This window comes from Arachis stenosperma, chromosome 9 (assembly GCF_014773155.1).
Source record: "Arachis stenosperma cultivar V10309 chromosome 9, arast.V10309.gnm1.PFL2, whole genome shotgun sequence".
Lineage (NCBI taxonomy): Eukaryota > Viridiplantae > Streptophyta > Magnoliopsida > Fabales > Fabaceae > Arachis > Arachis stenosperma.
The window spans coordinates 153,049,158-153,075,338 of record NC_080385.1 but is presented as its reverse complement, the minus strand read 5'-3'; the positions used below and the strand labels follow the sequence as shown (position 1 = coordinate 153,075,338).

The 26,181-nt window shown below is 39.2% G+C and overlaps 3 protein-coding genes across 4 annotated transcripts; 1 reads left to right on the top strand and 2 right to left on the bottom strand.

Moving 5' to 3' along the window:
- Nucleotides 1–11,587: 11,587 nt before the first annotated feature.
- LOC130951219 (MADS-box protein AGL42-like) lies at nt 11,588–15,898 on the bottom strand. 2 transcript variants are annotated; one of them, XM_057879852.1, is made up of 8 exons: nt 15,660–15,898; nt 15,238–15,441; nt 14,121–14,199; nt 13,767–13,828; nt 13,316–13,415; nt 12,815–12,856; nt 12,678–12,743; nt 11,588–11,896 (listed from the first exon to the last, which is right to left on the bottom strand). In XM_057879852.1, the coding sequence occupies exons 2-8, from the start codon at nt 15,423–15,425 to the stop codon at nt 11,765–11,767; spliced, it is 669 nt and encodes a 222-aa protein (XP_057735835.1). In that variant the 5' UTR covers nt 15,426–15,441; nt 15,660–15,898; the 3' UTR covers nt 11,588–11,764. The 2 variants fall into 2 exon arrangements, with proteins under 2 accessions (XP_057735835.1, XP_057735836.1); XM_057879853.1 differs by having other exon boundaries at nt 12,678–12,719; nt 15,660–15,896.
- A 677-nt stretch (nt 15,899–16,575) lies between these two features.
- LOC130951863 (uncharacterized) lies at nt 16,576–18,476 on the top strand. The gene is made up of 4 exons (XM_057880606.1): nt 16,576–16,693; nt 17,328–17,575; nt 17,802–18,024; nt 18,173–18,476. Exons 1-4 carry the CDS (start codon nt 16,583–16,585, stop codon nt 18,293–18,295), a joined length of 705 nt encoding a protein of 234 aa, XP_057736589.1. The 5' UTR covers nt 16,576–16,582; the 3' UTR covers nt 18,296–18,476.
- Nucleotides 18,477–18,559: 83 nt separating this feature from the next.
- Nucleotides 18,560–19,933, bottom strand: LOC130951862 (peroxidase 66-like). The gene is made up of 3 exons (XM_057880605.1): nt 19,627–19,933; nt 19,345–19,533; nt 18,560–19,241 (listed from the first exon to the last, which is right to left on the bottom strand). The coding sequence occupies exons 1-3, from the start codon at nt 19,930–19,932 to the stop codon at nt 18,678–18,680; spliced, it is 1,059 nt and encodes a 352-aa protein (XP_057736588.1). The 5' UTR covers nt 19,933; the 3' UTR covers nt 18,560–18,677.
- Between the last annotated feature and the right edge of the window lie 6,248 nt (nt 19,934–26,181).

The window sequence follows — 26,181 nt, the reverse complement described above, 5'->3', positions numbered from 1 at the left end:
TTGTCATGGTCATCTGCCATGTCAATGGGATGACTTCCAGGTTCCCCGGCAACGGCGCCAATGTTCCGAGGGTTACCTGAAACTGTAGGTCGATCTTGGATGAGATTGTCTGTGTTGGTCGGAACCGACGTGTCCGGCAGGTGGGTATCGGCCGGAGCTGGTGTGTCCGACTTGTTGGACTTGGTGGTGGTGCTGATCCTTCGTCCCTGGAGGGTAGGGGGTACCTGCAAGAGACTCCGATGCTTAAGTTAGCAAGGGTATTAAGCAGGTATTGAGTGGAATCAGAGTATCAGTTATACCTGGGTGCTCCAGTGTATTTATAATGGTGAGATGTGGCCTCCTGTGGATAAGATAAGTTAGTTATCTTATCTTATCTTTTATATTATCTTTAAGTGAGGTCATCTTTATCCTTCAAGGGAATCGCCTTCATCTCTACGGGCTTGGGCTACCCTTGGATTTGGGACGTGTTCCTCTATTTGGGCCCTTTTGTTTGGGCTTTCCTATGACTTGGCCGAGCTCTTTGAGAAGAGGTCGGGTTGTCCTGACCTGAAGAGGTCGGTCGCTTTGTCTGTAGAACATCCCGGGTCGGACAGCTCGACCCAGGGTATGAACAGTTTCCCAAGGTGGAACTACTCCAACGGTGGTTATTGGTTCACCACTATATAAATACACTGACAACCCCTTAGGTATCTCTAAGTTCCAATACACTTAAACATGTGATAAATCCTTTGTTAACTTAGGCATTGGAGTGTCTTTACAGGTACCACCCCTCATTCCTTCACGCACACAAGTCGGACGATAGCTCCAGGTGCTATTTAAGTCAGAGATCATCTGCTCCAAACGTTCAGGCCAACCTCAAGAGTCCAGTCCTATAATCTGCGGTTATCCAACGTAATATTGGCACCATTTTCGGAGGCCTGAGAGATCAACCAATGATGGCGGATGACTTGCATGAAGATGACAACACAGCATCCGATTCCAAGCAAGAAAATCAGGACGTTGGAAATAACGACATGGATATAGTCACTCAGCAAGGAGTGACAAACCAGCATAGAGAAGACACTTCAGGGGTAAAGGACCCAAAAGTAAACTCCTCTGAAGGGCACGAATTCGGAAAGGAAGGACAACCCCATGCAGCTGATTTCATGGGATTGTTCCACGGCCACCAGGGGCGCCTAGAACAGTTAGAGCAAGAGCTGGAGCGTCAACGAGAGGTAGAGAGAAATCTTAGGAACGAGATTGAGAGACGAAAGGAGCTTGAAGAAAAGCTCCTGAGATTAGAGTCTGCTCTTCGAAGTCAGAACCCTCGCAGCGACAGGGAAGACTCGCCCTTGGCAGGAGAAGACCCTTTCAGTGAGGACATAATGAGGGCAAAGGTTCCAAGAAATTTCAAAAGACCTGATATGGACCTCTACGACGGGACTACCGACCCGAAGCATCATTTAAGCAACTTTAAAAGTCGGATGTATTTGGTCGACGCTTCTGGTGCTACTCGCAGCAAGGCCTTTCCGATGACCTTAACGAAAGTAGTGATGAAGTGGTTCGATAGTCTTCCCCCGAGGTCGGTCACCAGCTTTGACGACCTATCGCGAAAGTTCCTGATGCGATTCTCCATTCAGAAGGATAAAGTAAAATATGCACCGAGCCTCCTGGGGTAAAACAGAAGATCGGAGAACCTTTGAAGGAGTACATGAAAAGTTTCAACAAAGTGTGTTTGGAGATTCCAGACCTGCCCACGGAGGCAGTAATTATGGGCATAGTAAATGAACTCCGAGAAGGTCCCTTCTCCCAGTCCATCTCGAAAAGGCACCTGACCTCCCTGAGTGATGTACAGGAAAGAGCTAAGAAGTACATCAACATGGAGGAAAACGCTAGGCTTCGAGAGCTAAGTTGGCGACCTGGGCATTCTCACTCATCGAAAGGAAAAGAAAGAGGAAGTTGGCCCTGAAAGGCCTAGGAGATATCACTCCTATACTCCTCTACGAGTTTTCCTAGTTGATGTCTACAAGAAAATTTGTCATACTGAAAGACTACCTCCCCCTAGACCCATCAAAAATAAAAGGAGGGGGGAAGTCGTGGCGGCTACTGTGAGTACCATAAGCTGTATGGTCACTCAACGAATGATTGTTACGACCTCAAATATGTGATAGAAAAACTGGCCAGAGAAGGTCGGTTGGACAAATATCTCATGGAAAGGTCGGGCCATCACGACAAGAAAAAACGAGATGATAAGGACCGAAGACACCCACCACCACAGACCCCGGAGAGACACATATATATAATCTCGGGAGGATTCGGTGGAGGCAGCCTCACAAAGTCATCTCGCAAGAGACACCTGAAGGAAGTCTACCAGGTCGGGGGCGAAGCTCCCGACCTCCAAACCATCTCTTTTACTAAAGAAGATGGGCAACATATCATTCTTGGATATGATGATCCAGTTGTAATAACCATAATCCTTGCCAATGCCCATCTTCACAGAACCCTAGTGGATTAGGGAAGATCAGCCGACATCTTGTTCAAATCGGCATTTGATAAGCTGGGATTGGACGAAAAGGAGTTAAGAGCTTACCCCGATACTCTGTATGGACTGGGGGATACACCAATAAAACTACTAGGATTCATACCCATACATACAACTTTTGGAAAAGGGGCAAAATCCAAAACTCTGAGCATCGACTTCATACTCGTCGATGTAGGTTCGGCCTATAATGCTCTAATAGGCAGGACAAGCCTAAATCGGCTCAGAGCAGTGGTATCCACCCCTCACCTTTGTATAAAATTTCCAACGCCAGAGGGAATAGCGACCATTAGAGGAGATCAGAATCTGGCGAGAAAATGCTACAATGAAAGTCTAAACCTGAGGGAAAAAGGCAAGGAGGTTCACACCATTGAGCTCGGAGGAGTCAGAGCTAAGGAAGAATTGCGACCACAATCCGGGGGAAAGACTGAAGAGGTGCAGGTCAGAAAAGAGGAAGGAAAAAATACCAACATAGGAGCCAACCTGAAAGAAGAATTGAAGCAGAAACTTATAAGGCTCCTATAAGAGAATTCCGACCTCTTCGCCTGAAAAGCCTCTGACATGCCAGGGATAGATCCCGAGCTCATGTCACATAAATTGTCAGTATACCCCGGATCCTGACCTGTTCAACAAAGAAGACGAAAGCTCGGACCTGAGCGGGCCCAAGTGGTGGAGGAACAAGTACAAACCCTCCTGGAAGCCGGCTTCATCAAAGAGGTCAAGTATCCGGCATGGCTTGCAAATTCGGTGCTGGTCAAAAAGCAAAATGGCAAGTAGAGGATGTGCGTCGACTGCACTGACTTGAACAAGGCGTGTCCCAAAGACTCATATCCACTACCAAATATTGATACTTTAGTAGACTCCAGCTCGGGGTATCAATACTTGTCATTCATGGATGCATACTCGGGATACAACCAAATCCTGATGTACAAGCCAGATCAAGAAAAGACATCTTTTATCACGCCAAGAGCAAACTATTGCTACGTGGTCATGCCTTTTGGGTTAAAAAATGTAGGAGCCACATACCAAAGGCTGATGAATAAGGTGTTTGCACCTGACCTTGGGAGTTTAATGAAAGTCAATGTAGACGATATGCTAGTAAAAACAAGGACGAAGCTGACCTCTTGCCTGACCTCTCACAAGTTTTCACCACCATAAGAATGCATGGGATGAGATTGAATCCTGCAAAGTGCACCTTCGCGATAGAAGTTGGAAATTTTTTGGGATTTATGCTAACACAAAGGGGATCGAAGCCAACCCCGACAAGTGCAAAGCAATCCTAGAAATGAAAAGCCCGACTTGCTTAAGGGAGGTCCAGCAGTTGAACGGCCGAATTGCAGCCCTCTCCAGGTTCTTGGCAGGATCAGCATTAAGATCCCTACCACTTTTTTCTCTACTAAGAAAAGGATGCCCATTCGAATGGAATCCTGAGTGCAAAGAAGTATTCCAGGAATTCAAAAGGTTTCTAAGCCTACCTCCTATTCTGACCCGACCTACAGTTGGGGAAGAACTCGTCCTGTATTTATCCGTAGCAAACAAAGCTGTGGCATCAACTCTAATACGGGAAGACAAGGTCAGGCAACATCCTGTATACTTCACCAGCAAGGTTCTACAAGGCATTGAATTAAGGTATCAAAAACTTGAGAAGTTTGCATATGCCTTAATAGTAGCCTCTCGTAGGCTACGACCTTATTTTCAAGCCCACACAATAAGAGTTCGAATGAACCAGCCCATGAAGAAAATCATTTAGAAAACGGATATTGCGGGCAGAATGGTTCAATGGGCCATAGAGCTCTCCGAGTTTGACCTAAGGTACGAAACTCGGACAGAAATTAAAGCCCAATGCCTCACCGACTTCGTGGCAGAATATGTAGGAGATCAAGAGGAAGCCTCCACTGCGTGGGAGCTATACGTAGATGGATTCTCAAACAAATTCGGAAGCGGTGCAGGTATAATATTAGTCAACCAAGAGGAAACTCAAATAGAAGTCTCCCTCAAGTTCGAGTTTCCAGCCTCCAACAATCAAGCAGAATATAAAGACTTGATTGCACGGTTAAAATTGACAGAAGAAGTCGGCGCAACAAAGGTAGTTGTGTTCAGCGACTCCTAGGTGGTGATCTCACAAATCAATGGAGAGTACTAGGCTAAAGATCCCAACATGAAAAGGTACTTAGACAAAACCTTGGAGTGCCTCAGGCAATTTGCTGAGACCGAGGTTAAACACATAACTTGGGATCTCAACAGCAGAGCAGACGCCCTCTCCAAGTTAGCTAGTACCAAGCCAGTGGAAATAATAGAAGTCTGATCTAAGAAACTCTCCAAGAGCCCTCTATCACAAAAACAGAGGGCAGACAAGACGTCCTTGAAGTAACCAGATTGGACCTCGGATGGATGAACCCACTAAATGAATACCTAAAATTCGACATCCTACCTAAAGAGGAAAAAGAGGCCAAGAAAATTCGCGAAGAAGCCCAGAACTACACTTTGGTGAAAAATATCCTCTATAAAAGGGGGATATCAACACCATTATTGAAGTGGGTTCCAACCTCGAGGACGACTGAAGTACTTGAGAAAGTCCATAATGGTATCTACGGGAATCATCTCGGAGCAAGGTCCTTGGCTAAGAAAGTCATACGAGTCGGGTTCTACTGGCTGACCTTGCAGAAAGATGCCACCGAATTTGTTAAGAAGTGTCAGCCATGCCAAATGCATGCAAACTTCCACGTCGCTCCACCCGAAGAGCTCATCAGCATAACTTCTCCATGACCTTTCGCAAAATGGGAATTGGACCTATTAGGACCCTTTCTCCCAGCGCCTGGACAAGTAAAATATCTCATAGTAGGAGTAGAATACTTCACGAAATGGATAGAAGCAGAACCATTAGCCACTATCACAGGCCAGAGAAGTCAGAGGTTCCTCTACAAGAACATTATCACAAGGTATGGGGTTCCCCACTCCATCACCACTGATAATGGAACCCAGTTCACCGACTCCACCTTCAGAAACCTGGTGGCCAGTCTGAAGATCAGATATCAATTCATCTCGGTAGAACACCCACAAGCAAATGGGCAGGTCGAGGCGGCCAACAAGGTCATACTGGCAGGGTTGAAGAAAATGTTGCAAGAAGCAAAGGGGGCTTGGGCTGAAGAACTCCCTCAAGTACTATGGGCTTATCGGACTACACCTCAGTCTGCCATAGGGGAAACACGCTTCCGACTTGCGTATGGCATAGAAGCCATGATACCAGTCAAAATCAACGAGCAAAGTCTAAGGGTGAGCTTCTACAATGAGGTCGGCAACATACAGGGGCACAAAGAAGAGCTAGAGCTACTCCTTGAAGTCCGAGAACAAGCCTAGATAAGAGAAACAACATTGAAACAAAGGATGAAAACCAGATATAACATGAAAGTCATTCGAAGAAGCTTCATTCTAGATGACTTGGTCTTGATTTGAAACAACATTGGAGTTAACAAGTCTGAGGATAGAAAGTTTGCTGCCAACTAGAAAGGGCCGTACAAAATTAGAGAGGTCCTAGGAAAAGGCTACTACAAGATGATTGACTTGAATGGCACCGAATTACCTAGGTCGTGGCATGCTTGTAATATGAAAAGATACTATAGTTAAAAACAAACTTCGCTCCCTAATGTACTCTTTTTCCCGACTTCATGGTTTTTTTCCAAAAAGAAGGGTTTTCTTGAAGGGAGTTTTAACGAGGCATCAAAGTGAAGGCTAAGGAAAAACAATTTCTAAACTCTTAGTAGCAAAAAGTACCTTTTACCAAATAAATAAAGATCTTTTCTACATCTCTTTGTAAATTCCATTAAGTTATTATCATTTTTTTCTACAAAACGTGCCGACTTAAACTCGACAAAATGTGAAAATCCCATGCCCGACCTATGTGGTCGGCAGGATAAAACGACGAGGTACAAGTCGGCGTAAAGAGGTTATAAAAGCAGATCATGATAACTCGGAAACATTAGGACTAATAAGTCAAAAAAACTGAGAAAGAATAAAAATGCATCGCGAAAATAACCTTAAGTTATGAACAATTCAAAATTTGAATTCGTGAGGAATAACAAAAAGAGATAAGAGAAAACCATCAAAAACAAAGATAGAAGCCATCTGAAGCCTTTGAAAATCCAAAAACAACTTAGACAAGGCACAAACTGCCCAAATAAGAAGGTTTTCTCAAAAACAAAAAGATCAAGAGGGGTTTTTTGAAAAACCTAATGAAAGAAAAATTGTAGAAAGCATGAAGACGCCAAATTAATCTTAAACCCCTCATCCAAAAAATTGGTAGAAATTAAAACGCATTTTTTGTTAACGGTCATAAAAGGCCAAAAAAGTTAACGAACAAACCACCACAAAAGAAAAATAATAAATTGTCAAAAAAGGGGCCCACAAGCCGGACCATAAAATAGCTCAAATTAAGTAGAAGAAGGATTGGAATCACCAGCAGGAAGGGAGTTCGGGTCAGCAGCAGGGGAGGACGGAGCAGTCTCTTCGGGATCTTGAGTAGGAGCCTCTGAAGAACTCGGCAGGTATCCATCTTGTTGCTCCCCACAAGGAGGAGACTTTGTTAACCACTGCCCACGAGTCTTCAAGTCGGAGTCAGTCTCAGGTCGGGGAGGAGAAACAATAGCTTCATCCACAACAATCTTATTAGGATCAAGAAGAGAAAGGTCCAAGCCAGGAGCAATAACTCTGACCTGTTCCTTGAAAATCCTCTAGGCTATCTCCGATCCCTCTACCACGGAGTCCTCCAAATCCTAATAAGCCTCCCGACCTCTTTTCAGCTCCTTCTTTAGGTCGAGGTTCTCCCCGAAGAGCCGGATATAGTTTTGCTCTGCCTTCTCCTTAAGACCCTCTGCCATGGCAGATTGCCCCATCAACCTCTTCTCCCTCTCCTGGAACCGGGTCCTCTCATCCCTCAGTTCGTCTTCCTCCTTATTAAGCATCTTCTCTTCCTCTTGATAAAGGAAGATCCTTCCCTTTAACTTCTCAACCTTTTGGGTAGAATCCAAAGAGCTAAGGGGAGTCTTTTCAAAAATATCAAGAAGTCTTGTGCACACCCAGCAGCCCGAACACTCCCCTGAACCATAATATTAAGATGGTTTCGAACGGAGACATCATCCATATCAATTTGAGTATGAGGAAATATTTGATTCCGAACAAATTTGGGACCATCAAAATTAGAACCCCCAAAAGAAGGGCCAAAAGTCTTATGCTTCTTCTTCTCGGTTTCAGGGGAAGATCGGGCCGGACGGATGGGAGGAGGAAGAGAAGAAGCAGAAGAAAAAGATACCAAAATGGGATGAGAAGAGGTCCCCAGATCAGGAGGATGAGGAGGAGGAAGAGTGCCTGTAGCCCTCGCGGCATCAACCCGAACTCGAGACCTCCTCTTAGCATCCTGGACCTTCTGGTAGGAAGAGCTGGAACCTTTCTTCACCATCTCTGCAAAGAAAAAACAAAAAGCTAGATCACAAGTCGGAAGACAACAAGTCAGGAGATCGTAAGTCGGAAATTATCAAAATCAACAACAAAGCTACCTAATTGGGTCCGCACAAAACTCAGAGACCCCTGAAGAAACTTCTTCGTATCCAGATTAGGGGCCCTTCCCCAAACTTCTCGGAAGAACCCCACAACAGCCTCCTCAACCTCGTCTAGGCCATACTTATCCACATGAGAGGCCTCTAACCAGTAAAGAAGAAAGCGGGGAGAAGAATTTTCCTCCAGAAAAAATGGATGGCGGCCTTCTATGGCTCGAATTTTGAAGAAAAAGTTTTTAAAATCATGAAAAGATTCATAAAAAATGGAGAAAACTTTCCGACCTTGAATGGCCCAGAAAGAAATCCACTGTTGCTTATTATTTTGCCCACTGAAGGGCTTGGTCATATGAAAGAATAGAAAAAGATCTTCAAAGAGGTTGGAAAGTCCAGCTCTCGACTAACAAGCTGATAAATTTTTATTAAACCCCAAGAATTGGGGTGGAACTGAGTAGGAGCAACTCGGCAATGGTTTAAAACCTCTATCTCAAAGTCAGAAAAAGGTAGAAAAACCCACAGATGAGTAAAAAGACTCTCATACATAAAGAAGAAATGAGGGCCAACATCGGTATCCCTCCCAAAACAAACCCGGTCTTCAGGACCCGGGGCCAACAACTCGTACTTAGGCTCATCCTCCTCTAAGGGGCAAATCCTATTATGAACGCGAAGTTCGGAGAGATAGTTGGTATCCACTAGGGGTTCTTCCGCAAGAATAGTAACATCTACCCATTCAAAGACATGAGAAGACATCGTTTTCAGTAAAAAGTAGGTGAAAAGGCGACAAAGACCTACAAAGAAAAATGGAAAAGGATCATACACAGAACTTCTAAAAGGCTAAAGCAAGCCCCTCAATAAAACAGAGTCACTAGGCCTACAGTTAGACTCGCACACATAAAACTCCTCTAAAAATGCAAAATAGAACATTCAATAATAAAAGAGGAGAAGAAAAAGAACCGACCTTTGTTTGCGAAAGGAAGAAGGCGCGGCGGCGACTAAAACACTCGAAGAAGGAAGAGCTTTCTTTCAAACAGAGAGTGTAAGCAAAAAGTTTTCAGAAAGGAAACAAAGAAAGAGAGGAAAAAGTATTTATAAACACACCAAGGGCAGAAAGGTAAATCGACGCAATCATTAAAGAAACGCGCCGTTACCAATGTAACTTCTCCATACACATAAATACGCAACCTCTAACGGATGCGACGTTTGATTAGACGCGACTGTTGATAAATTTAAATAATGTCGGTCTAAAAAATCATGTCGGTTCCCAAATCACGTCGGTTAACTCGTAAGTAAAAGAGTTGGACTCGAGTAGGGGCTCTGTTTATACCCTGGCCCAACATTAAGGCTCAAATCCAAATAAGCTAAAAAGGCTCAATCCTAAGATTGGCCTTCGCTGATAACCGACCTCCTCCAAAGAGGTCGGATTTAACACATGCTCCATTCCAAAGAAGTCGGGATCGAAGGATAGCTGACAAATAACACTTATTTAAATAAGTAACTGCCCCTAAAATCTCTCAACCCACTTCAAGGAGCCATGTCTCAACTTCCCTAAGATAAACGGACGGTTACTCACCTTAAAAGGTAGAACTACTCCAACGGTGGTTATTGGTTCACCACTATAAATATACTAACAACCCCTCAGGTATCTCTAAGTTCCAATACACTTAAACCTGCGGTAAATCCTTTGCTAACTTAGGCATCAGAGTGTCTTTGCAGGTACCAACCCCCATTCCTTCACGCACACAAATCGGACGATAGCTCCAGTGGCGGAGCTTGAAACAAAATTTTGGGAAGGCCATATAAAAGATAATTGTCAAGATGCTTTTGATATGGATCCCATTTAAGATAAGCTTGTCTAACCTCATCTTTCTGATTTGGGTAATATTGTCAAATTTGAAGCCATTTTTCAGGGTATCGTTATAAAGAATTAAGGTCAAACTCATCAGATGCAACTCTTTAAACTTTTGAAGGTTGTATCTTACTTTCTTCGTGTTCATTAAAGTAGAAGAACTATTTACAGGTGTTGATATTGTAAAAGTTATATGTTTTCCCTTTTGAATATTAGCCTTCCTCTTCGAAAATGTATCATCAACTCTTTGATTTTTTATGATTATTTTATATAAAAATTTGAATATATATTCAGTAAAATATGTAAAAAAAAATTAGGAGGACAAATATTAAAATTTATAATATTTATTGAATTTTTTTTATCAATTTATACAAATACAATAATATCAATACTTATTGAATATTCTAATATTTTTTATCATATAAAAAATTAAATTAAATAAACATTAAAATATAAAATAATATTAAATTACATAAATAAAAAATATATAATTTTTTATATTTGAACTCAAAGGTAGATGAAGTATTGCTTATTGAATAGAGAGTTGTGAAATGCGAATACACTCAATTCAGTCCAAATCCAATATGAGATGAAAATTGAACTTTGGTATTTTAAGTCATAATAAAATATTTGAACCAACTACCAACGTAAGTTGGCACAGATGGATGAGGGTCTGTGTCCCTTAATCATCTCTCCCGGGTTCGATACTCACTGGAGGATGGGAATGGAGCTTGCTTGCTTGGGAGGGTCGCCCACTTTGTGTGCCTCTGCAGTACCCGAGGGATTAGTCATTGGGCTTCCGGCCTGATGGATACCCTGGTGCAAACCAAAAAAAAAAAAATATTTGAACCAACTGAACTATTTTTTATTTTTTGAAAAAGTATTACTAATTTTTTTAATAAAAATTTGGGGGGCCATGGCCACCCCTTGTCTGAACTAAGCTCCGCCATTAGATAGCTCCCATGCACTATCTAAGTCGAAGATCATCTCCTCGAGACGTTCGGACCAACCTCAAGAGTCCAACCCTATAATCTCCGGTTATCCAACGTAACAGGACCCATGCCAATATTTTCCCTTCATAATATAGAAATAATTGTGTTTTATTTTTGTTACACTTTCAATGAAAAGAATAAATAACCATCTTATTCGTATAGTCGTATACATAAAAAATCAAATACAAAATTAATTATCAATATAAAATATATATTAAAAATAAATTAAATAATACATATATTTATATTTAAAAAATTATTAATAGAGTGATTAAGAGTTACAACTTAGGAGATAAAAAACAAAGCTATTTTTTGTTACAATAAAAACAAACTCTTCATTTTGAGTTTTAGTCCAAACATAATTGGGCCACTTCGACAATAAAGTTGAATGCATAAATTGGGCCACCAGATCAAATAAACAGATATACCCATGCAATATATACGGTGACTTCTGATGCTAAAAGAAAATTGTAAATATTAGTAGATATGGTGGCAAATTCAAAAATATAAAACATTTTTTGGAGTTTTGGGACAGATTTTGAATTATTTGTACTGTTATGGGAAACTCCATAAAATAGAATAGTTTGCCATGCATCTTTATGGATTTCAATGGCATCCGATTATATATTTATGAAGACTTTGCCATGATTCAATATTGAAAAATGAATATCTTCATCACCATCATCATCATTATTATTAATGTATATATGCTTGACTCCATTATTAATGTTTTCAGTCCGTTCATCATCATTATTCCATACATATGACTGTTTCCAAGAACAAAAGGTAGTTAAAGAAGCCTATCTAGTAGGATCAGCATTTATCCAGTTGAGAAAAAAATAAATGGGAAGTGTTAATAATACTATGTATATATTTGATTATGATCAGCATACTGCTTTGGAAGCCCAATAAATAGATCAGTCTCCACATCCAAAGTGTGATGAGTTGTTTCTGTTGCTTCCTCTTCTCTGTGCTTCAATGGTTTTTCCATGCACTGCCATCAAAACAATATAATAGTTTATGAATATATTCATAAGGAGATATATAGCTAACACTTGTGACAAAATAATCCTGTGTTCTTGCACTCATTTTATGTTACACAATATTTTCACAGTTTTTAATTGTAGTATATAGAAAAAGGAAACTATATATACCTGTATAATAACTTCAAAAGTGAGAATCCCACCTATAAATAGGATCCAAAAGTCCCTGTATATAAATACAAAACTGCTATTCCTATACTAAAGTCCGTCACTCAAATCAGCTACTAATATATTTGTGTATAAATATATATATGTGGTTTAATTTATTTTTAATGCGTATTTATATTCTAATATATATTTTATACTGACTGATTTTAGTGATTGATTTTAACGTGTACATAACATAATCGATATATATGTGTTATTTTATTTATTTTTTATATATATTTTATATTTAAACGTATAAATAGCGGATTTAGATCTTCTAAAGTTTGAATTTTACTTTAAAGAATAAAGTGTGATCTCTCACCATTTATTTTATAAGTGAAACCAATAATAAATATAAAAAAGAAACTATTCAAAAGTAAAAGATCACACTTTATTCTTTAAAATAAAATTTAAAATCCAAATCCATAAATAGCTGATTCAATTTGATGTACATGTGTCGTGCAGACCTAGTTGTATATGTATTAGATGCTAATATAATAGCCTTTTATTTTATGGTTTTAATTTGGTGCAGTGCTGTAACTTATCAAAATAATTAATCATACACTAATTATTAAAGGATCTCACCATTGCAGTTAACCGGACATTTTCTTTGAGCAAGTTTCTCTCCTGAAAAATATGCCAGGCATTAATCTGCCAAGTCTATATATTTAGTACCTAAGAGTTTCCAATTAATTTGTAGCATTTAGCTAAAAAGTAGTTACCTTGCTCTGTAGTTGCTCAATTTGCTCCTTAAATAGTTGAGTCTGTTGAAATAAATAAAAAAGATCAACAATTTAATAATATATAAAGATATTAGCATTTTTTATTTTATTATCTCATGAATAGATAGAGAAAATTAAAAAAATAAATCAAGAACCTAAAAAATAAAATCGTTAGACTCACCACAAATTTCATAAAAGAGAAAGTCTAAGAGGACAACACTTTTATTAAAATTTGGCCAGACCAACAAAAGAAAAATGAGTAATTTTCTACCATTAAATAAAATCTCACATTATTAAAAATATTATTGATAACTAATTGATAACTACAAATTACAAAATCTACTTACCTCCTAACACACTTCTTTCATAAAATCAATAAACTCATTTAAAATTATAATATTAAAAAATTTTAAAAATTAAATCGAAATTCTAGTATTAAAAAATTTTAAAAATTAAATCGAAATTCTAGCTATTAGATAGTAACTCAATTTGCTCATTTACCTTTCTCACACGGATACATTGCAAACTTGTATGGAGCTTGTCCTCCATTTGTTGGAGTTCATCAAAAGAACAAGAACTCAAGCAGTGTCCCAGCATCTTCCTAACACATTCAAGCAATAACTAACAAAACAACTCCAATTTTAATTTATCCTCTAATTTTAAAACTTAAATAGATTCATCTTCTTTACAAATGTCGACTATATTATTATCTAAAAGTAGTAAGAGAACAAATTTAAAAAGAACAAACAAAGAGACATCATTTAGTATATATTTCATCGTAGAGATTGTAAGCAAGAATTAATTCAGCTTTTGTCTCTATTAAAATGTTTAATTCAATTTATAAAGTTACAGAATATAATTTCAAAAATAAATTGAATAAAAAAAATCTAATTTTAAGATTAAATTACATTTTGAAAAGCTAATTATAATAGGACAAAATAGTAGAAGTGACCTTCTAGACAGTTCAAGAATCTCAATTTTTTCTTCCATGCTTGCGGAGTCAAACTTGAGTTTCTGCACGCAAAAATAGTAATGTATAAATTTTACTATAATTAAGAGAAACTTGACTCTAAAAGAGAAAATAAAAAAAAAGGTTTCAACATACGATAAATAAATAAATAATTCAAATTCCAGGATTTATCATTTGTAACGTTAAACAAAGACATAAAAACACAGCGCAGACATGTATAAGTACTAATGTTTGGAGACTAATAAATGATTTTCATCCTTAGAAGTTAGCACATGTCATCATCAGAAAGTAAAAGACTAAAAGTAACAATTTTTCCATTACTATTTTAATCCAAACCTGGATATAATCCTCTCTTAACTTGTTGGGTGGAAACACTCCGGTATATTCCTGGTAGCGTTCCAATATCTTTGAAATGCTGAAGTATAATTAAGAAACAATAACATATACTATGTGAGAATTTAAAATCATATACTTCACATCAGTTAGTTGAAACATATAGCTAATTTAGACAACAAACACAATTGTCCATACATATAGCTTTATGGATATAGAGTTTAGAGGTTGTAGATTTCCTTAATCATTACTTGGTTAAGGAAATGGAAGAAAATAAGGACTTCAATACCTTCAAAATATTATTTCAAGAATTTAATTTTAATATAGTAATAACGTTCTAAAAGAGTTTTATACATTTATTAAATCATGTATTATCTATCACATTACTCTAAACAATTATTTTTACAATTGTTCTAAAATAATCATTAAAAAATACAAATATAACTGAGCGATCCTGTAAAATAGTATATTAAAGTGGCAACGAAGATTGATGATACAATCAAATATATATATAGATAATTGTACGTAGGTTAAGTCCTTTAATTAGCCACCAGATAATACTATCTCAAAGGGTGGGGTGGATCCTTCAGTGACTATGAGTGTGTACAAAGATGAGAAAGATTATCAAAATAATGCTAGATAGAGAATATTTAAAATTACTTATATAATATAATATCTATAATTTTATATATATAATATTCATAATTATATAAAAAATTGTAATAAATAATAAATATAAATAAAAAATTTAAATTATTTAAACTAATTTTTTATTATCTTTTAAACATTATTAAATTATCAAATACTCTAAAAATACCGTTGATTACAATTTTAATAATTTATATAATTAAAATCCGCCACTAAAACCAATGAAATATCAAGATTTATAATACTTTGAAGGTTATGAAAAATGGCATATATAAAACTTGTGGTTTTAGAGGCAGCAAGCTAGGCTAGGCATCTAGCATTAGCAAGCTAATAATTAGGTAACAATAGAAGTAGATAAGAGCGATTAATTAATAATTACAGAAATTAAAGTACAGATACAGTTGTATGAGTCCATATGAGAATTGAGAGTAAGGAAAATTAAAGTAAAATAGGTTGAAGGATGAAGACTTACTGAGAAGAAGTTGATGAGAACTCAAATAAGGTTCCCTTTTGGGAGAATATTATGACTCCAACTTGAGCATCACAGAGAACAGATAACTCATGAGCTTTCTTTAAAAGACCATTTCTGCGCTTTGAAAACGTCACTTTTCGGTTACATTCATTCTCTATTCTCTTCATCTCAGTCTTTCCCCTCACCATCTCGATCGAGATCCTCCTGCACCAACAAATTACCCTTCATTCTTCTCAAGCCCTAGCTAGCTATAGCGGAGTACGGAACAAAAATATTATATTTATTACGAGAAAACGTCTATATTATATTACAAAGCTGGAATGAATATGCAGAGATATTATTAAAGAAAAGCAAAGCAATAACAACAAATTAAAGAAAATGAACAAAAGTAGATATATCCACAAACTCCAAATGGATCTTACAATAGCTAGCTAGTAAGTACTGTGTAGAAGATCAGAAGGTAGATCAAAGGGATGAGGAAGTGAGGGTGAATAAGAAAGAAAGAAAGGTATTTGAGCTGAAACCCTAACTCTAGCTTGCTTTCTGGAGATTCTTCAATTGTCGTTGGAAACTTATTCCTGTTAATTTTGAGCCACAAAAACATGTTTAGTTTTCTTCCTTCTTGCTTTACCTTCTGGATTCTGGGTACGAACACTACTTTAGCTTCCTTATTCCTTTTCTATTTTTGTCGTACCCCAAAAAAGTAACACCAACTCCTGCCAAAAGAATATATATTGCATTTTAGAGGAGCCATTCAATTTTAATTTTTAAGTAACTTATACTTTTTAATTTACAAATATTTTTAAATTATTTTTAATATTTACTCGTCATTTCATTTAATTTTATTTTAGCATTTAAAGTAAAATTAATATTTTTATTTTATATTGGATAATTTTACCTCCATTCCTCATCTTTCTAATTCTCTTTCAACCCACCTTTACAATGCTGACACTAACATTGTACTACCACTATCACATCCACACTTTTAAATTTTAAGAATAAAAATAAATTAAAGTAAACGTTAAGATAATTTTCTTAAAAAACAAAAACCATAGTTTATCCATTAATTTTTTAGAATAATTAATTTGACTAAAAAATTAAAATAAGACAAAATAAAATATTTTAAATATTTTAAATATTAGAGACTAAAATGATATTTATTTTTTAATAAATTAGTGGATAGTATTGGACCATACAGTGCTTTATTGGGCTTCTTAGGACTAAATATAAATTGGGCCAAACCAAGACCAAAAAAATATTTGGGCCACATGAGCCCAGAGTCACAGACAGCATAGAAAGATAGAAGACAGAAGAGTAGAAACATTGGCGTTCGATGAAGAGAAAAATGGGAGACAGCAAGGAGACGGATTCTAAGAAACCTTCGTCAAATTGGCCTCCCATCAAACCCAAAAAGAATCTTCAGATTACCCGCTTCCGAGACTTTGATCTCTTCACGGTTACAAATTCCATCCTTCTCTTTCTTTCTAATTCATTTGCAGCTCTTGTTTGATTCGGTTTTTATGAAACATTAATCATGGGAATGCCAATTCATGTGTTAACACTTGCCCACTTTCTCTCTTGATTCGTTTTCGTTAAAAGTTGCAAATTTTGGCTTGGTTATGCTTAATGCATCACTTCTACAACTACAACCTTATATCAGAATTGGGATGAAAAGAAAAATCAGTCCTTTTGCCACTTTATTGGCTTGTGCTAGCTTCCATCATATTATACTTAGTTTGCCCCCATTGTCTTTTTACTACCTTCGGATTATTGATGATTGCTTCATATTTAGCTGAAATTTTAAACTGAGTCTTATTAACTATTCTTAGAGGAACCTCGTTTATACTCTGTGACTGTTTATCTCTGTTTTTTTTAGTATAGAAGGGTTAAGAGCTGTAAATTACTAAATTCTATAATTAAGAATCCAGGTCCAGAATTTTGAGTATTGCTTTACATTGTTCTCAAAGTAACAAATTGAACAGTGTCAGAATAAGTTTTAGGCCATCTTTTTTTAATTGTGTCCATTGCTTGTTTACATTGCTCTCATTGTAATGCTTATTGTAAATAGTTTTTTTGGTTTAAGAATTCAGGTCCAGAATTTTTTCTCCTCTGCTGAATCAAAGGCATTCGTTAAAGCTGCGGAGGCAATTGGTTTTGTTCATCAAGGGAGTTTGGGTCCAACCAAAGGTGAAGCTTATAGAGATAATGATCGAATCTCAGTGAATGATCCTGTCCTTGCAGATACAATTTGGGACTCTGGACTTCGCAAATTGTTTTCTGACCTAAGAATACGAGGGAAGGTCGCCATAGGCCTTAATCCGAATATTAGATTCTACCGGTTAGTGTCTTTTACTGTTTTCCTATGGCCTGGACACAAATATTGCTAGCATAGATGTTTGTATTAGTCTAGAGGATGTTGTTCTTGCTTCTTGTGGCATGGTATTTTCTTTCATATCATCTTCATGAAATGGATAACTCGTGTGACTTCAAATTTGGTTATTAGAAAAAATGTAGACACTCTAAATGCATGCCTTCACTGATGAACATGCGCTTCTATATTTCAGGTACAAGGTTGGTCAACGTTTTGGTCGACATATTGATGAAAGTGTTGATCTTGGAGATGGGAAACGCACTCATTATACTTTGCTAGTGTATTTAAGTGGTGGACCTGGTGACCTTAAGCCAAAGTCCAAAAATAATTCCAGCAACCCCACAGATTCTTCTATTGATCCTTTAGTTGGAGGAGAAACAGTCTTCTATGGTTCAAGAAATAGCATTGTAGCCGAGGTAAATTACTGATTTTATTTTAGCGCAATGAGTTGAGAATATTTGGTTTTCACTAAAATAACTTTGAGTTTGAGGTTGATTTTCTACCAACTGCTTATTTTGAATATGGTTACAAGCTTTTGGTGTTGATACAATATCAATTTTGCAGGTGTCTCCTACTGAAGGGATGGCACTCCTGCATATTCATGGAGATAAATGCTTACTGCATGAAGCCAGAAATGTCACTAAGGGGGTCAAATATGTGTTTCGGTCTGATGTAGTATTTGCTTAAACACAACGGTTTCCCTTGTAACCATTAATCTGGTGTATTCTTTTCTTATAGTCTTTCTTTTGTTCAACTCATCACACACAAAAATGTTGTATCATCTTGATGTTCAATGTTGGCAAGTCATTATGTATGGGAACTTATGGTAACTCTTTCATATTTGAAATTCCACTAAAATTAACTTCAAGACGGCTTGCACAGATGAAGGATGTTTTGTTCTTCCATTTTCTTTTGGTCCATTCATACAATAGGTAATATATGTATACTCACATTTATTTGAGTAAGGGTAGTTACAAGATCATAATGACAATACTGTAAATATCAAAAGAGGTGGCAAAGGATTGAAAATAAAATAAAATTATGAGAATTGATCTCGAATCTCTCTTTCTTAGCTCTTGAACCTGCACTTAAGTCTCACTTCTCCATCTCCAGAACCTCTTGCATTTCCAAGTTTCAGCATCGAAGTTGCAAACTCTTTGAAGAACAAACTCTGGTCTCTGGCAAATGCTTCAACAATCCATCTAGTCCTGGAATCATCAACCAGTGATTGGTCGGAAGAGAACACACCTTTTCCTGCCAACAGTTGTCTGAAATAATCATTATCAAAAACCGAAGCTGTTGAGTCCAAGAACTGCCCTGCATCACCATTGTTGTTTGGCTTTGGGCACTGCTTTCTTAGGCCTACTGCAAACTCGGTGTTCATGCGTGGATCAATGTCATGCACTGAACTAAAATTGCGAAGGCGAGCTGCAAAGGAAGAACAATGTGAGAAGCCTAGGGTGTGGCCACCAGATAAAGTCACCATGTCTTTCACTCCTAAACCTCTCTTAGCAAAGCTTTGAATGAGTTGGCTGACATTGAAGAATGGTGCAGGTAAGTTGCTGGTATCAGATGCCTTTGAAACCTTTCCATCTTTCCTTCCTTTTAGTACCTTCCAATATGGACCTCCAGACTGTCATAGCAAGTGAAATTATCAAGATTGAAGGCTTAAGTACTATGTAATTATATAAAGATTTTAGCATATTTCTAAATTAGGTTGAAGGCTTAGGAGTTACCATGGTTACAACATCTCTAGCTGCAATGGCAATTATGTCAGCACAGGAAACTGTGTGTGGGCAAGCCTTCTCAAGCTTGGCCTTAGCATCATCAATCACATAAAATGATCGAACCGAGATATTCGGAGGGCCATCTTTCTCTGCTTTGTTAGTAGGAGTTGAGTCCAGAAGTATTGATGCATCACATCCCTATAGTTGAAAATGGAATCATGAAAATATTAATCACAAATGGAAGAACATTATCTGAGTTTGAGTGAGAGAATGAGAGATATAATATAATACCCTTATGAAACAGTCATGGAAGAACATCCTCAAGATACGAGCTGGGACTTTGGGGTCATGCTTTGAAGCATTGAGAACAGTGTCTGCAATGATTTTCTCCAATTGTGGACATGTTTGGTCATAGTAATCTGCTTGGAGTTCAGCCTTGGATAATGAAAGTGAGTTCAAGAGGAAGAAAATGATTGGAAAGAAGATGAACTTTGCTGGGACCGGAGCCATATCTATTGAATATGAGATGATGATAATAATAGATACTAAACTAAACAACTGATTAACTGAAAGTTGATGATTGGATGAGAACTTCATGAAATGATGTGGAGTATATATAGAATTGAAGTGAAGGGTCTAGCATTCTAGCTTAGCAGAACACATGCTTAACGTAGAATTAATGCTAGTACTTTGAAGTCACTCAAAGTTGGAATGTTAGCCTTCAAGTACAGAATTTTGACTCATGTTTTTATTTTAAGGACTAATGTATCAGTTATTCTGTAATCAACAAATATTTGATTGCCAAAGGGCTATGTTAATAAACTGTTATTATAAAGTGGTTGTTGTGATGGTTTTATGTTCCTTTTAAGAATGTTTTTTTTTTCTCATTCAGGTGTAGCGCCAAAAAGTACAAAATGCAGTGTTAGGTAATAGAGAGCATCCCTAATATTGTTCTGTTGGTGTATACCTTTCAGGTTAGTTTTGTTACGTTGTAAAGATGATGAGGAATGAGTACAATGAGATTCTGTACTAACCATATTGTGCCTCTTTTATTTGAGGTGGGGAAGCTTCTATTCATCTAATTTTCGGGTGATCAAAAAATTAATCAAAGGGAATATTGTTCAAACGTGTTTTTAATTTACCAAAACATGAGTATCTCATCTCTTTTCACTAGAACAATCTCTTATATTGCATGGGACAATTGGAAGAAAGCTATGAGTGTTACGATGAAGAGAAAAAATAATAAAGAGATGAAGCTTTCTTTAATAGATAGTTAGATACTTATGCAAAGGAATATGTAATTTTATTTTTATTAGTTTTTTAAAATAAATCATATACTTCTCTTTATTATCTCTGCACAACTTTTTTTTTCATTATAGAATTGTCCAAATGAAAATGGAGCACTGGTAACATCATGTTTGTTTGTATTTTTATCTTTTGCGTCGTATAACGCTTTGAGCCGTTCTTCTTTTTTGGGGCATGTAGCTCTATGGCTCCGAGTGTAAAACTTTATTCGTTGTTTGAGTCCATCCCTGCAACAAAAAGTCCCGTGGTCCGGCCCACAATGTACAAACAAAAATGACAGTTATAAGTTGCGATTCCATGACCAAAAAAAATGGTGATCCAATGACGACAAGAAAAGTAAAAGAGCGATTATACATTGTGTTTCTTTTGGGACGATACATGAGATTAGGGTGTACATGGCTCGGTTTGATCTGATGATTCGGTGTGATTCGATGATTCGGTTTGATCTCGAATACTTTAGGGGTTAATTTAGTGTGATTTTATTGGGTCTAGGATCGGATAAGGGTCTCAAAAATAGATCCGATAATTATTTCGGGTTAGGTCTGGACCATAATTCAGGTCACCCGAACTTGGCTTGGTGGCCCGGTTATCATACACAATTAACATTTTGTGTTATTAGTGATGAATGATGGTTATTCTTATGTGAAATTTAAATATTGTTGTTCATACCCTGGCCCAATGCTAAAGGCCCAGGACCAAATAAAGGGCCTAATCTAAGGGATTAGAGCCTAGCGGAATGCCGACCTTCACATAAGAAGTCGGTGTCAACCACGACTTGGTCTGAAGAGGTCGGATGTGAGATTAGCTGGCAGATAAACACTCATTCAAATGGGTAACCGCCCCTAAAATCTCTCTAACCGCCTCATAAAGCCATATCTTAACCTCCCCAAGATAATAGGGACGGTTACCACCCTAAAGATACGGCACTACACCAACGGTGGTTATTGGCTCACCACTATAAATACACTGACACCCCTCAGGTATCTCTAAGTCCAATACTCTCTAGACCTGCTTACACCCTTGCTAACTTAGGCATCGGAGTGTCCTTGCAGGTACCACCCCCCATTCACACGCGAGCACAAGTCGGACGGAGCCTCCCGAGTTGCGGACCTACCCGGAGTTCTCCTCCACTATATACTTGGGCCGCCGAACGCCATCTATTGGATTAATCTCCGGTTACCTACCGTAACATTGGCACCGTTGCCGGGGACCCGCGAGATCATCCCACGATGGCAGATAGATCCCATGAAGAAGGCCATGTCGAAACAGATTCTGAACAAGAGAATCTAGACGTGGGAAATGGCAATGAAGACAATGACCAGCATAGAGAGGGTACCTCCGGAGTAAAGAATCCGAAGGTAAATTCCTCAGATGGGCGTGAATCAGAAAAGGAGGGATCATCCCACGTAGCTGAACTAATAGGATTGGTCCATAGCCGCCTGGAGCAATTGGAACAAGAGCGGGAGAGACAAAAGAAAACCGAAAGGTACCTTAGAGAAGAGATGGAACGACGAAAAGAGTTAGAAAGAAAACTCTTGCAGCTAGAATCCTCCCTCAAGAACTCCCGCGATGAAGGAGAAGATCAACTCCCAGGCGGAGAAGATCCCTTCAGCGAGGACATAATGAGGGCAAAAGTTCCAAGGAACTTCAAAAGCCCTGATATGGACCTCTATGATGGAACCACGGATCCAAAGCATCATCTAAGCAATTTCAAAAGTCGGATGTATCTAGCCGATGCCTCCGACGCTACGAGATGCAAGGCATTCCCGACAACTTTATCGAAAGCAGCGATGAAGTGGTTCGATAGCCTTCCCCCGAGATCCATCACCAGCTTTGAAGACCTCTCCAGGAAGTTCTTGATGAGGTTCTCAATCCAAAAGGACAAAGTAAAACATGCACCCAGCCTCCTGGGAATAAAACAGGAGGTCGGAGAGTCTTTACGAGCCTATATGGAAAGGTTCAATAAGGCATGTTTAGAGATCCAAGACCTGCCCACAGAGGCAGTAATAATGGGGTTAGTCAATGGACTTAGAGAAGGTCCCTTCTCACAGTCCATATCTAAAAGACATCCCATCTCTCTAAGTGATGTACAAGAAAGGGCCGAGAAGTACATCAACATGGAAGAGAACGCAAAGCTGAGAGACCTGAGTTCACGACCTGGACCCACTTCCTCCTCTAGGGAGAGAGAAAGGGAAGGCAAAAAAAAGGAAGAACTCGGTCTCGAGAGGCCCAGGAAATATCACTCTTATACTCCTCTAAAGACTTCTATAGTGGACGTATACAGAGAGATTTGCAACACTGAAAGGCTGCCACCCCCAAGACCTATTAAAAATAAAAAAGGGGGAAGTCGCAGCGAGTATTGCGAGTACCATAAAATATATGGTCACTCCACCAACGACTGTTACGACCTCAAAAATGTGATAGAAAAGCTGGCTAGAGAAGGTCGGCTTGACAGATATCTCATGGAGAGGTCGGACACCCACGGAAAGAGAAAGCGAGATGATATGGACAGGAGAGATCCTCCACCACAGACCCCTGAGAGACACATCCACATGATCTCAGAAGGATTTGCGGGAGGTGGAGTCACCAAATCTTCTCGCAAAAGACATCTGAAAAGAGTCTATCAGGTCGGGGATGAGACACCCGACCTCCCCACTATATCATTCACAAAAGAGGATGGGCAAGGGATAATCCCCGGGCATGACGATCCCGTAGTGATAACTATGATCCTAGCCAACGCCCATCTTCACAGAACCCTAGTAGACCAAGGAAGCTCGGCGGACATCCTTTTCAAGCCCGCCTTCGACAAGCTAGGGTTAGATGAAAAAGAGTTGAGAGCTTACCCCGACACCCTATACGGATTAGGGGATACGCCAATAAAGCCACTGGGATTTTTACCCCTTCACACCACCTTTGGAAAAGGGGAAAAATCAAGGACTCTGAGCATAGACTTTATAGTCATCGATGAAGGGTCAGCCTACAATGCCTTAATCGGCAGAACTACCCTTAATCGCCTTGGAGCAGTGGTATCAACTCCTCACCTCTGCATGAAATTCCCAACTCCAGGAGGAATAGCAACGGTGAGGGGAGATCAGAAATTGGCGAGGAAGTGCTATAACGAAAGCCTAAATCTAAGAGGAAAAGGCAAAGAAGTCCACACCATAGAGTTGGGTGGAACAAGAACCAGAGAAGAGCTACGACCCCAGCCGGGAGGAAAAATCGAGGAGATACAAGTCGGTGAAGAGAAAGGAAAAAACACTTACATAGGAGCCAACTTAGGGGAAACCCTGAAACAAAGGTTGGGTGAACTCCTAAGAGCTAATTCCGACCTCTTCGCCTGGAAGGCTTCCGACATGCCCGGGATTGATCCCGAGCTCATGTCTCACCGGCTCTCGATTTACCCAGGGTCCCGACCTGTACAGCAAAGAAGACGCAAGCTCGGCCCAGAAAGGGCCTCCATAGTAGAAGAGCAAGTACAGGCGCTCCTGGAAGCCGGCTTTATTAGAGAGGTCAAATACCCAACGTGGCTAGCCAACGTAGTGCTAGTCAAAAAACAAAATGGTCAATGGAGAATGTGCGTCGACTATACCGACTTGAATAAGGCATGTCCTAAGGACCCTTATCCTTTACCGAGTATTGATGCCCTGGTGGACTCCAGCTCAGGGTACCAATACCTATCATTCATGGACGCCTACTCGGGATATAACCAAATCCCGATGCATGGACCCGACCAAGAAAAAACATCGTTCATCACACCAAAAGCCAACTATTGCTACGTGGTCATGCCATTCGGGCTAAAGAATGCAGGAGCCACGTACCAAAGGCTAATGAACAAAGTGTTTTCTCCCCACTTAGGGAGCCTAATGGAGGTATACGTCGACGACATGTTAGTAAAAACCAAGCAAGAAGTCGACCTCTTAGCAGACCTCTCACAAATCTTCAACACTATAAGGTTGCATGGGATGAGACTAAATCCCGCAAAATGCACCTTCGCAGTAGAAGCGGGGAAATTTCTAGGCTTCATGTTAACACAAAGAGGGATTGAGGCCAATCCCGACAAATGCAGAGCCATCCTAGAAATGAAAAGCCCGACTTGTTTAAAAGAGGTTCAACAGCTTAATGGCCGACTTGCAGCCCTCTCCAGGTTTTTAGCAGGATCGGCACTAAAATCCCTTCCATTATTTTCCCTATTAAGGAAGGGATGCCAGTTTGAGTGGACTCCGGAATGTGAGGAGGCGTTCCAAGAGTTCAAAGAATTTTTAAGCCAACCTCCCATATTAACTCGACCAATACCGGGAAAAGACCTCGTCCTATACCTATCCGTCGCAAACAGGGCTGTCTCATCAGCCCTGATTAGAGAAGACGAGGTCGGGCAACACCCGGTCTATTTCACCAGTAAGGTTCTACAAGGTCCTGAGCTAAGGTACCACAAACTAGAGAAGTTTGCCTACTCCTTAGTGATAGCCTCACGAAGGCTACGACCTTACTTTCAGGCTCATACAATAAGAGTCCGTACAAACCAACCCATGAAGCAAATCCTCCAAAAGACGGATGTTGCAGGGAGAATGGTTCAATGGGCGATAGAGCTCTCCGAGTTCGATCTGAGATATGAAACTCGGACAGCAATCAAAGCCCAATGCCTCGCCGACTTCGTTGCAGAATATGCAGGAGAACAAGAGGAAAAACCGACTACATGGGAACTCTATGTAGACGGATCCTCCAACAAAACAGGAAGCGGCGCAGGTATAATATTGGTAGATGGAAAAGGAACCCAGATAGAGGTCTCCTTAAAATTTGAATTTCCGGCTTCAAACAATCAGGCAGAATATGAAGCCTTGATTGCCGGATTAAAGTTAGCAGAAGAAGTTGGCGCTACAAAGGTGATGATTTACAGCGACTCACAAGTGGTGACTTCCCAAATAAGTGGAGAATATCAGGCAAAGGACCCCAATATGAAGAAATACTTGGAAAAAACCTTGGAACACCTCGGGCGCTTTGCGGAAACCGAGGTTAAGCACATAACTCGGGATCTAAATAGCAGAGCTGACACCCTATCCAAGTTAGCAAGCACCAAACCCGGAGGAAACAATAGAAGCCTGATCCAAGAAACCCTCCAAGAGCCCTCGGTGTCAAAAACAGAGGATCAACAAGAAGTACTTGAGGTAGTCGGCTTAAACCTCGGATAGATGAATCCCTTAGTCGAATACCTGAAATTCGACATCCTCCCAAAAGAGGAGAAAGAGGCTAAAAAGATCCAAAGGGAAGCACAACATTATACTTTGGTGAGAAATGTCCTTTACAGAAGAGGGATATCAACGCCATTGCTGAAGTGCGTACCGACCTCAAGAACCACCGAGGTGTTGGAGGAAGTACATAGTGGGATCTGCGGAAACCATCTCGGGGCAAGGTCGCTGGCCAGGAAAGTAATCCGAGCGGGGTTCTATTGGCCGACCTTGTAGAAAGATGCAACAGACTTTGTGAAAAAATGCCAGCCATGCCAGATGCATGCAAATTTCCACGTAGCTCCACCAGAAGAGCTCA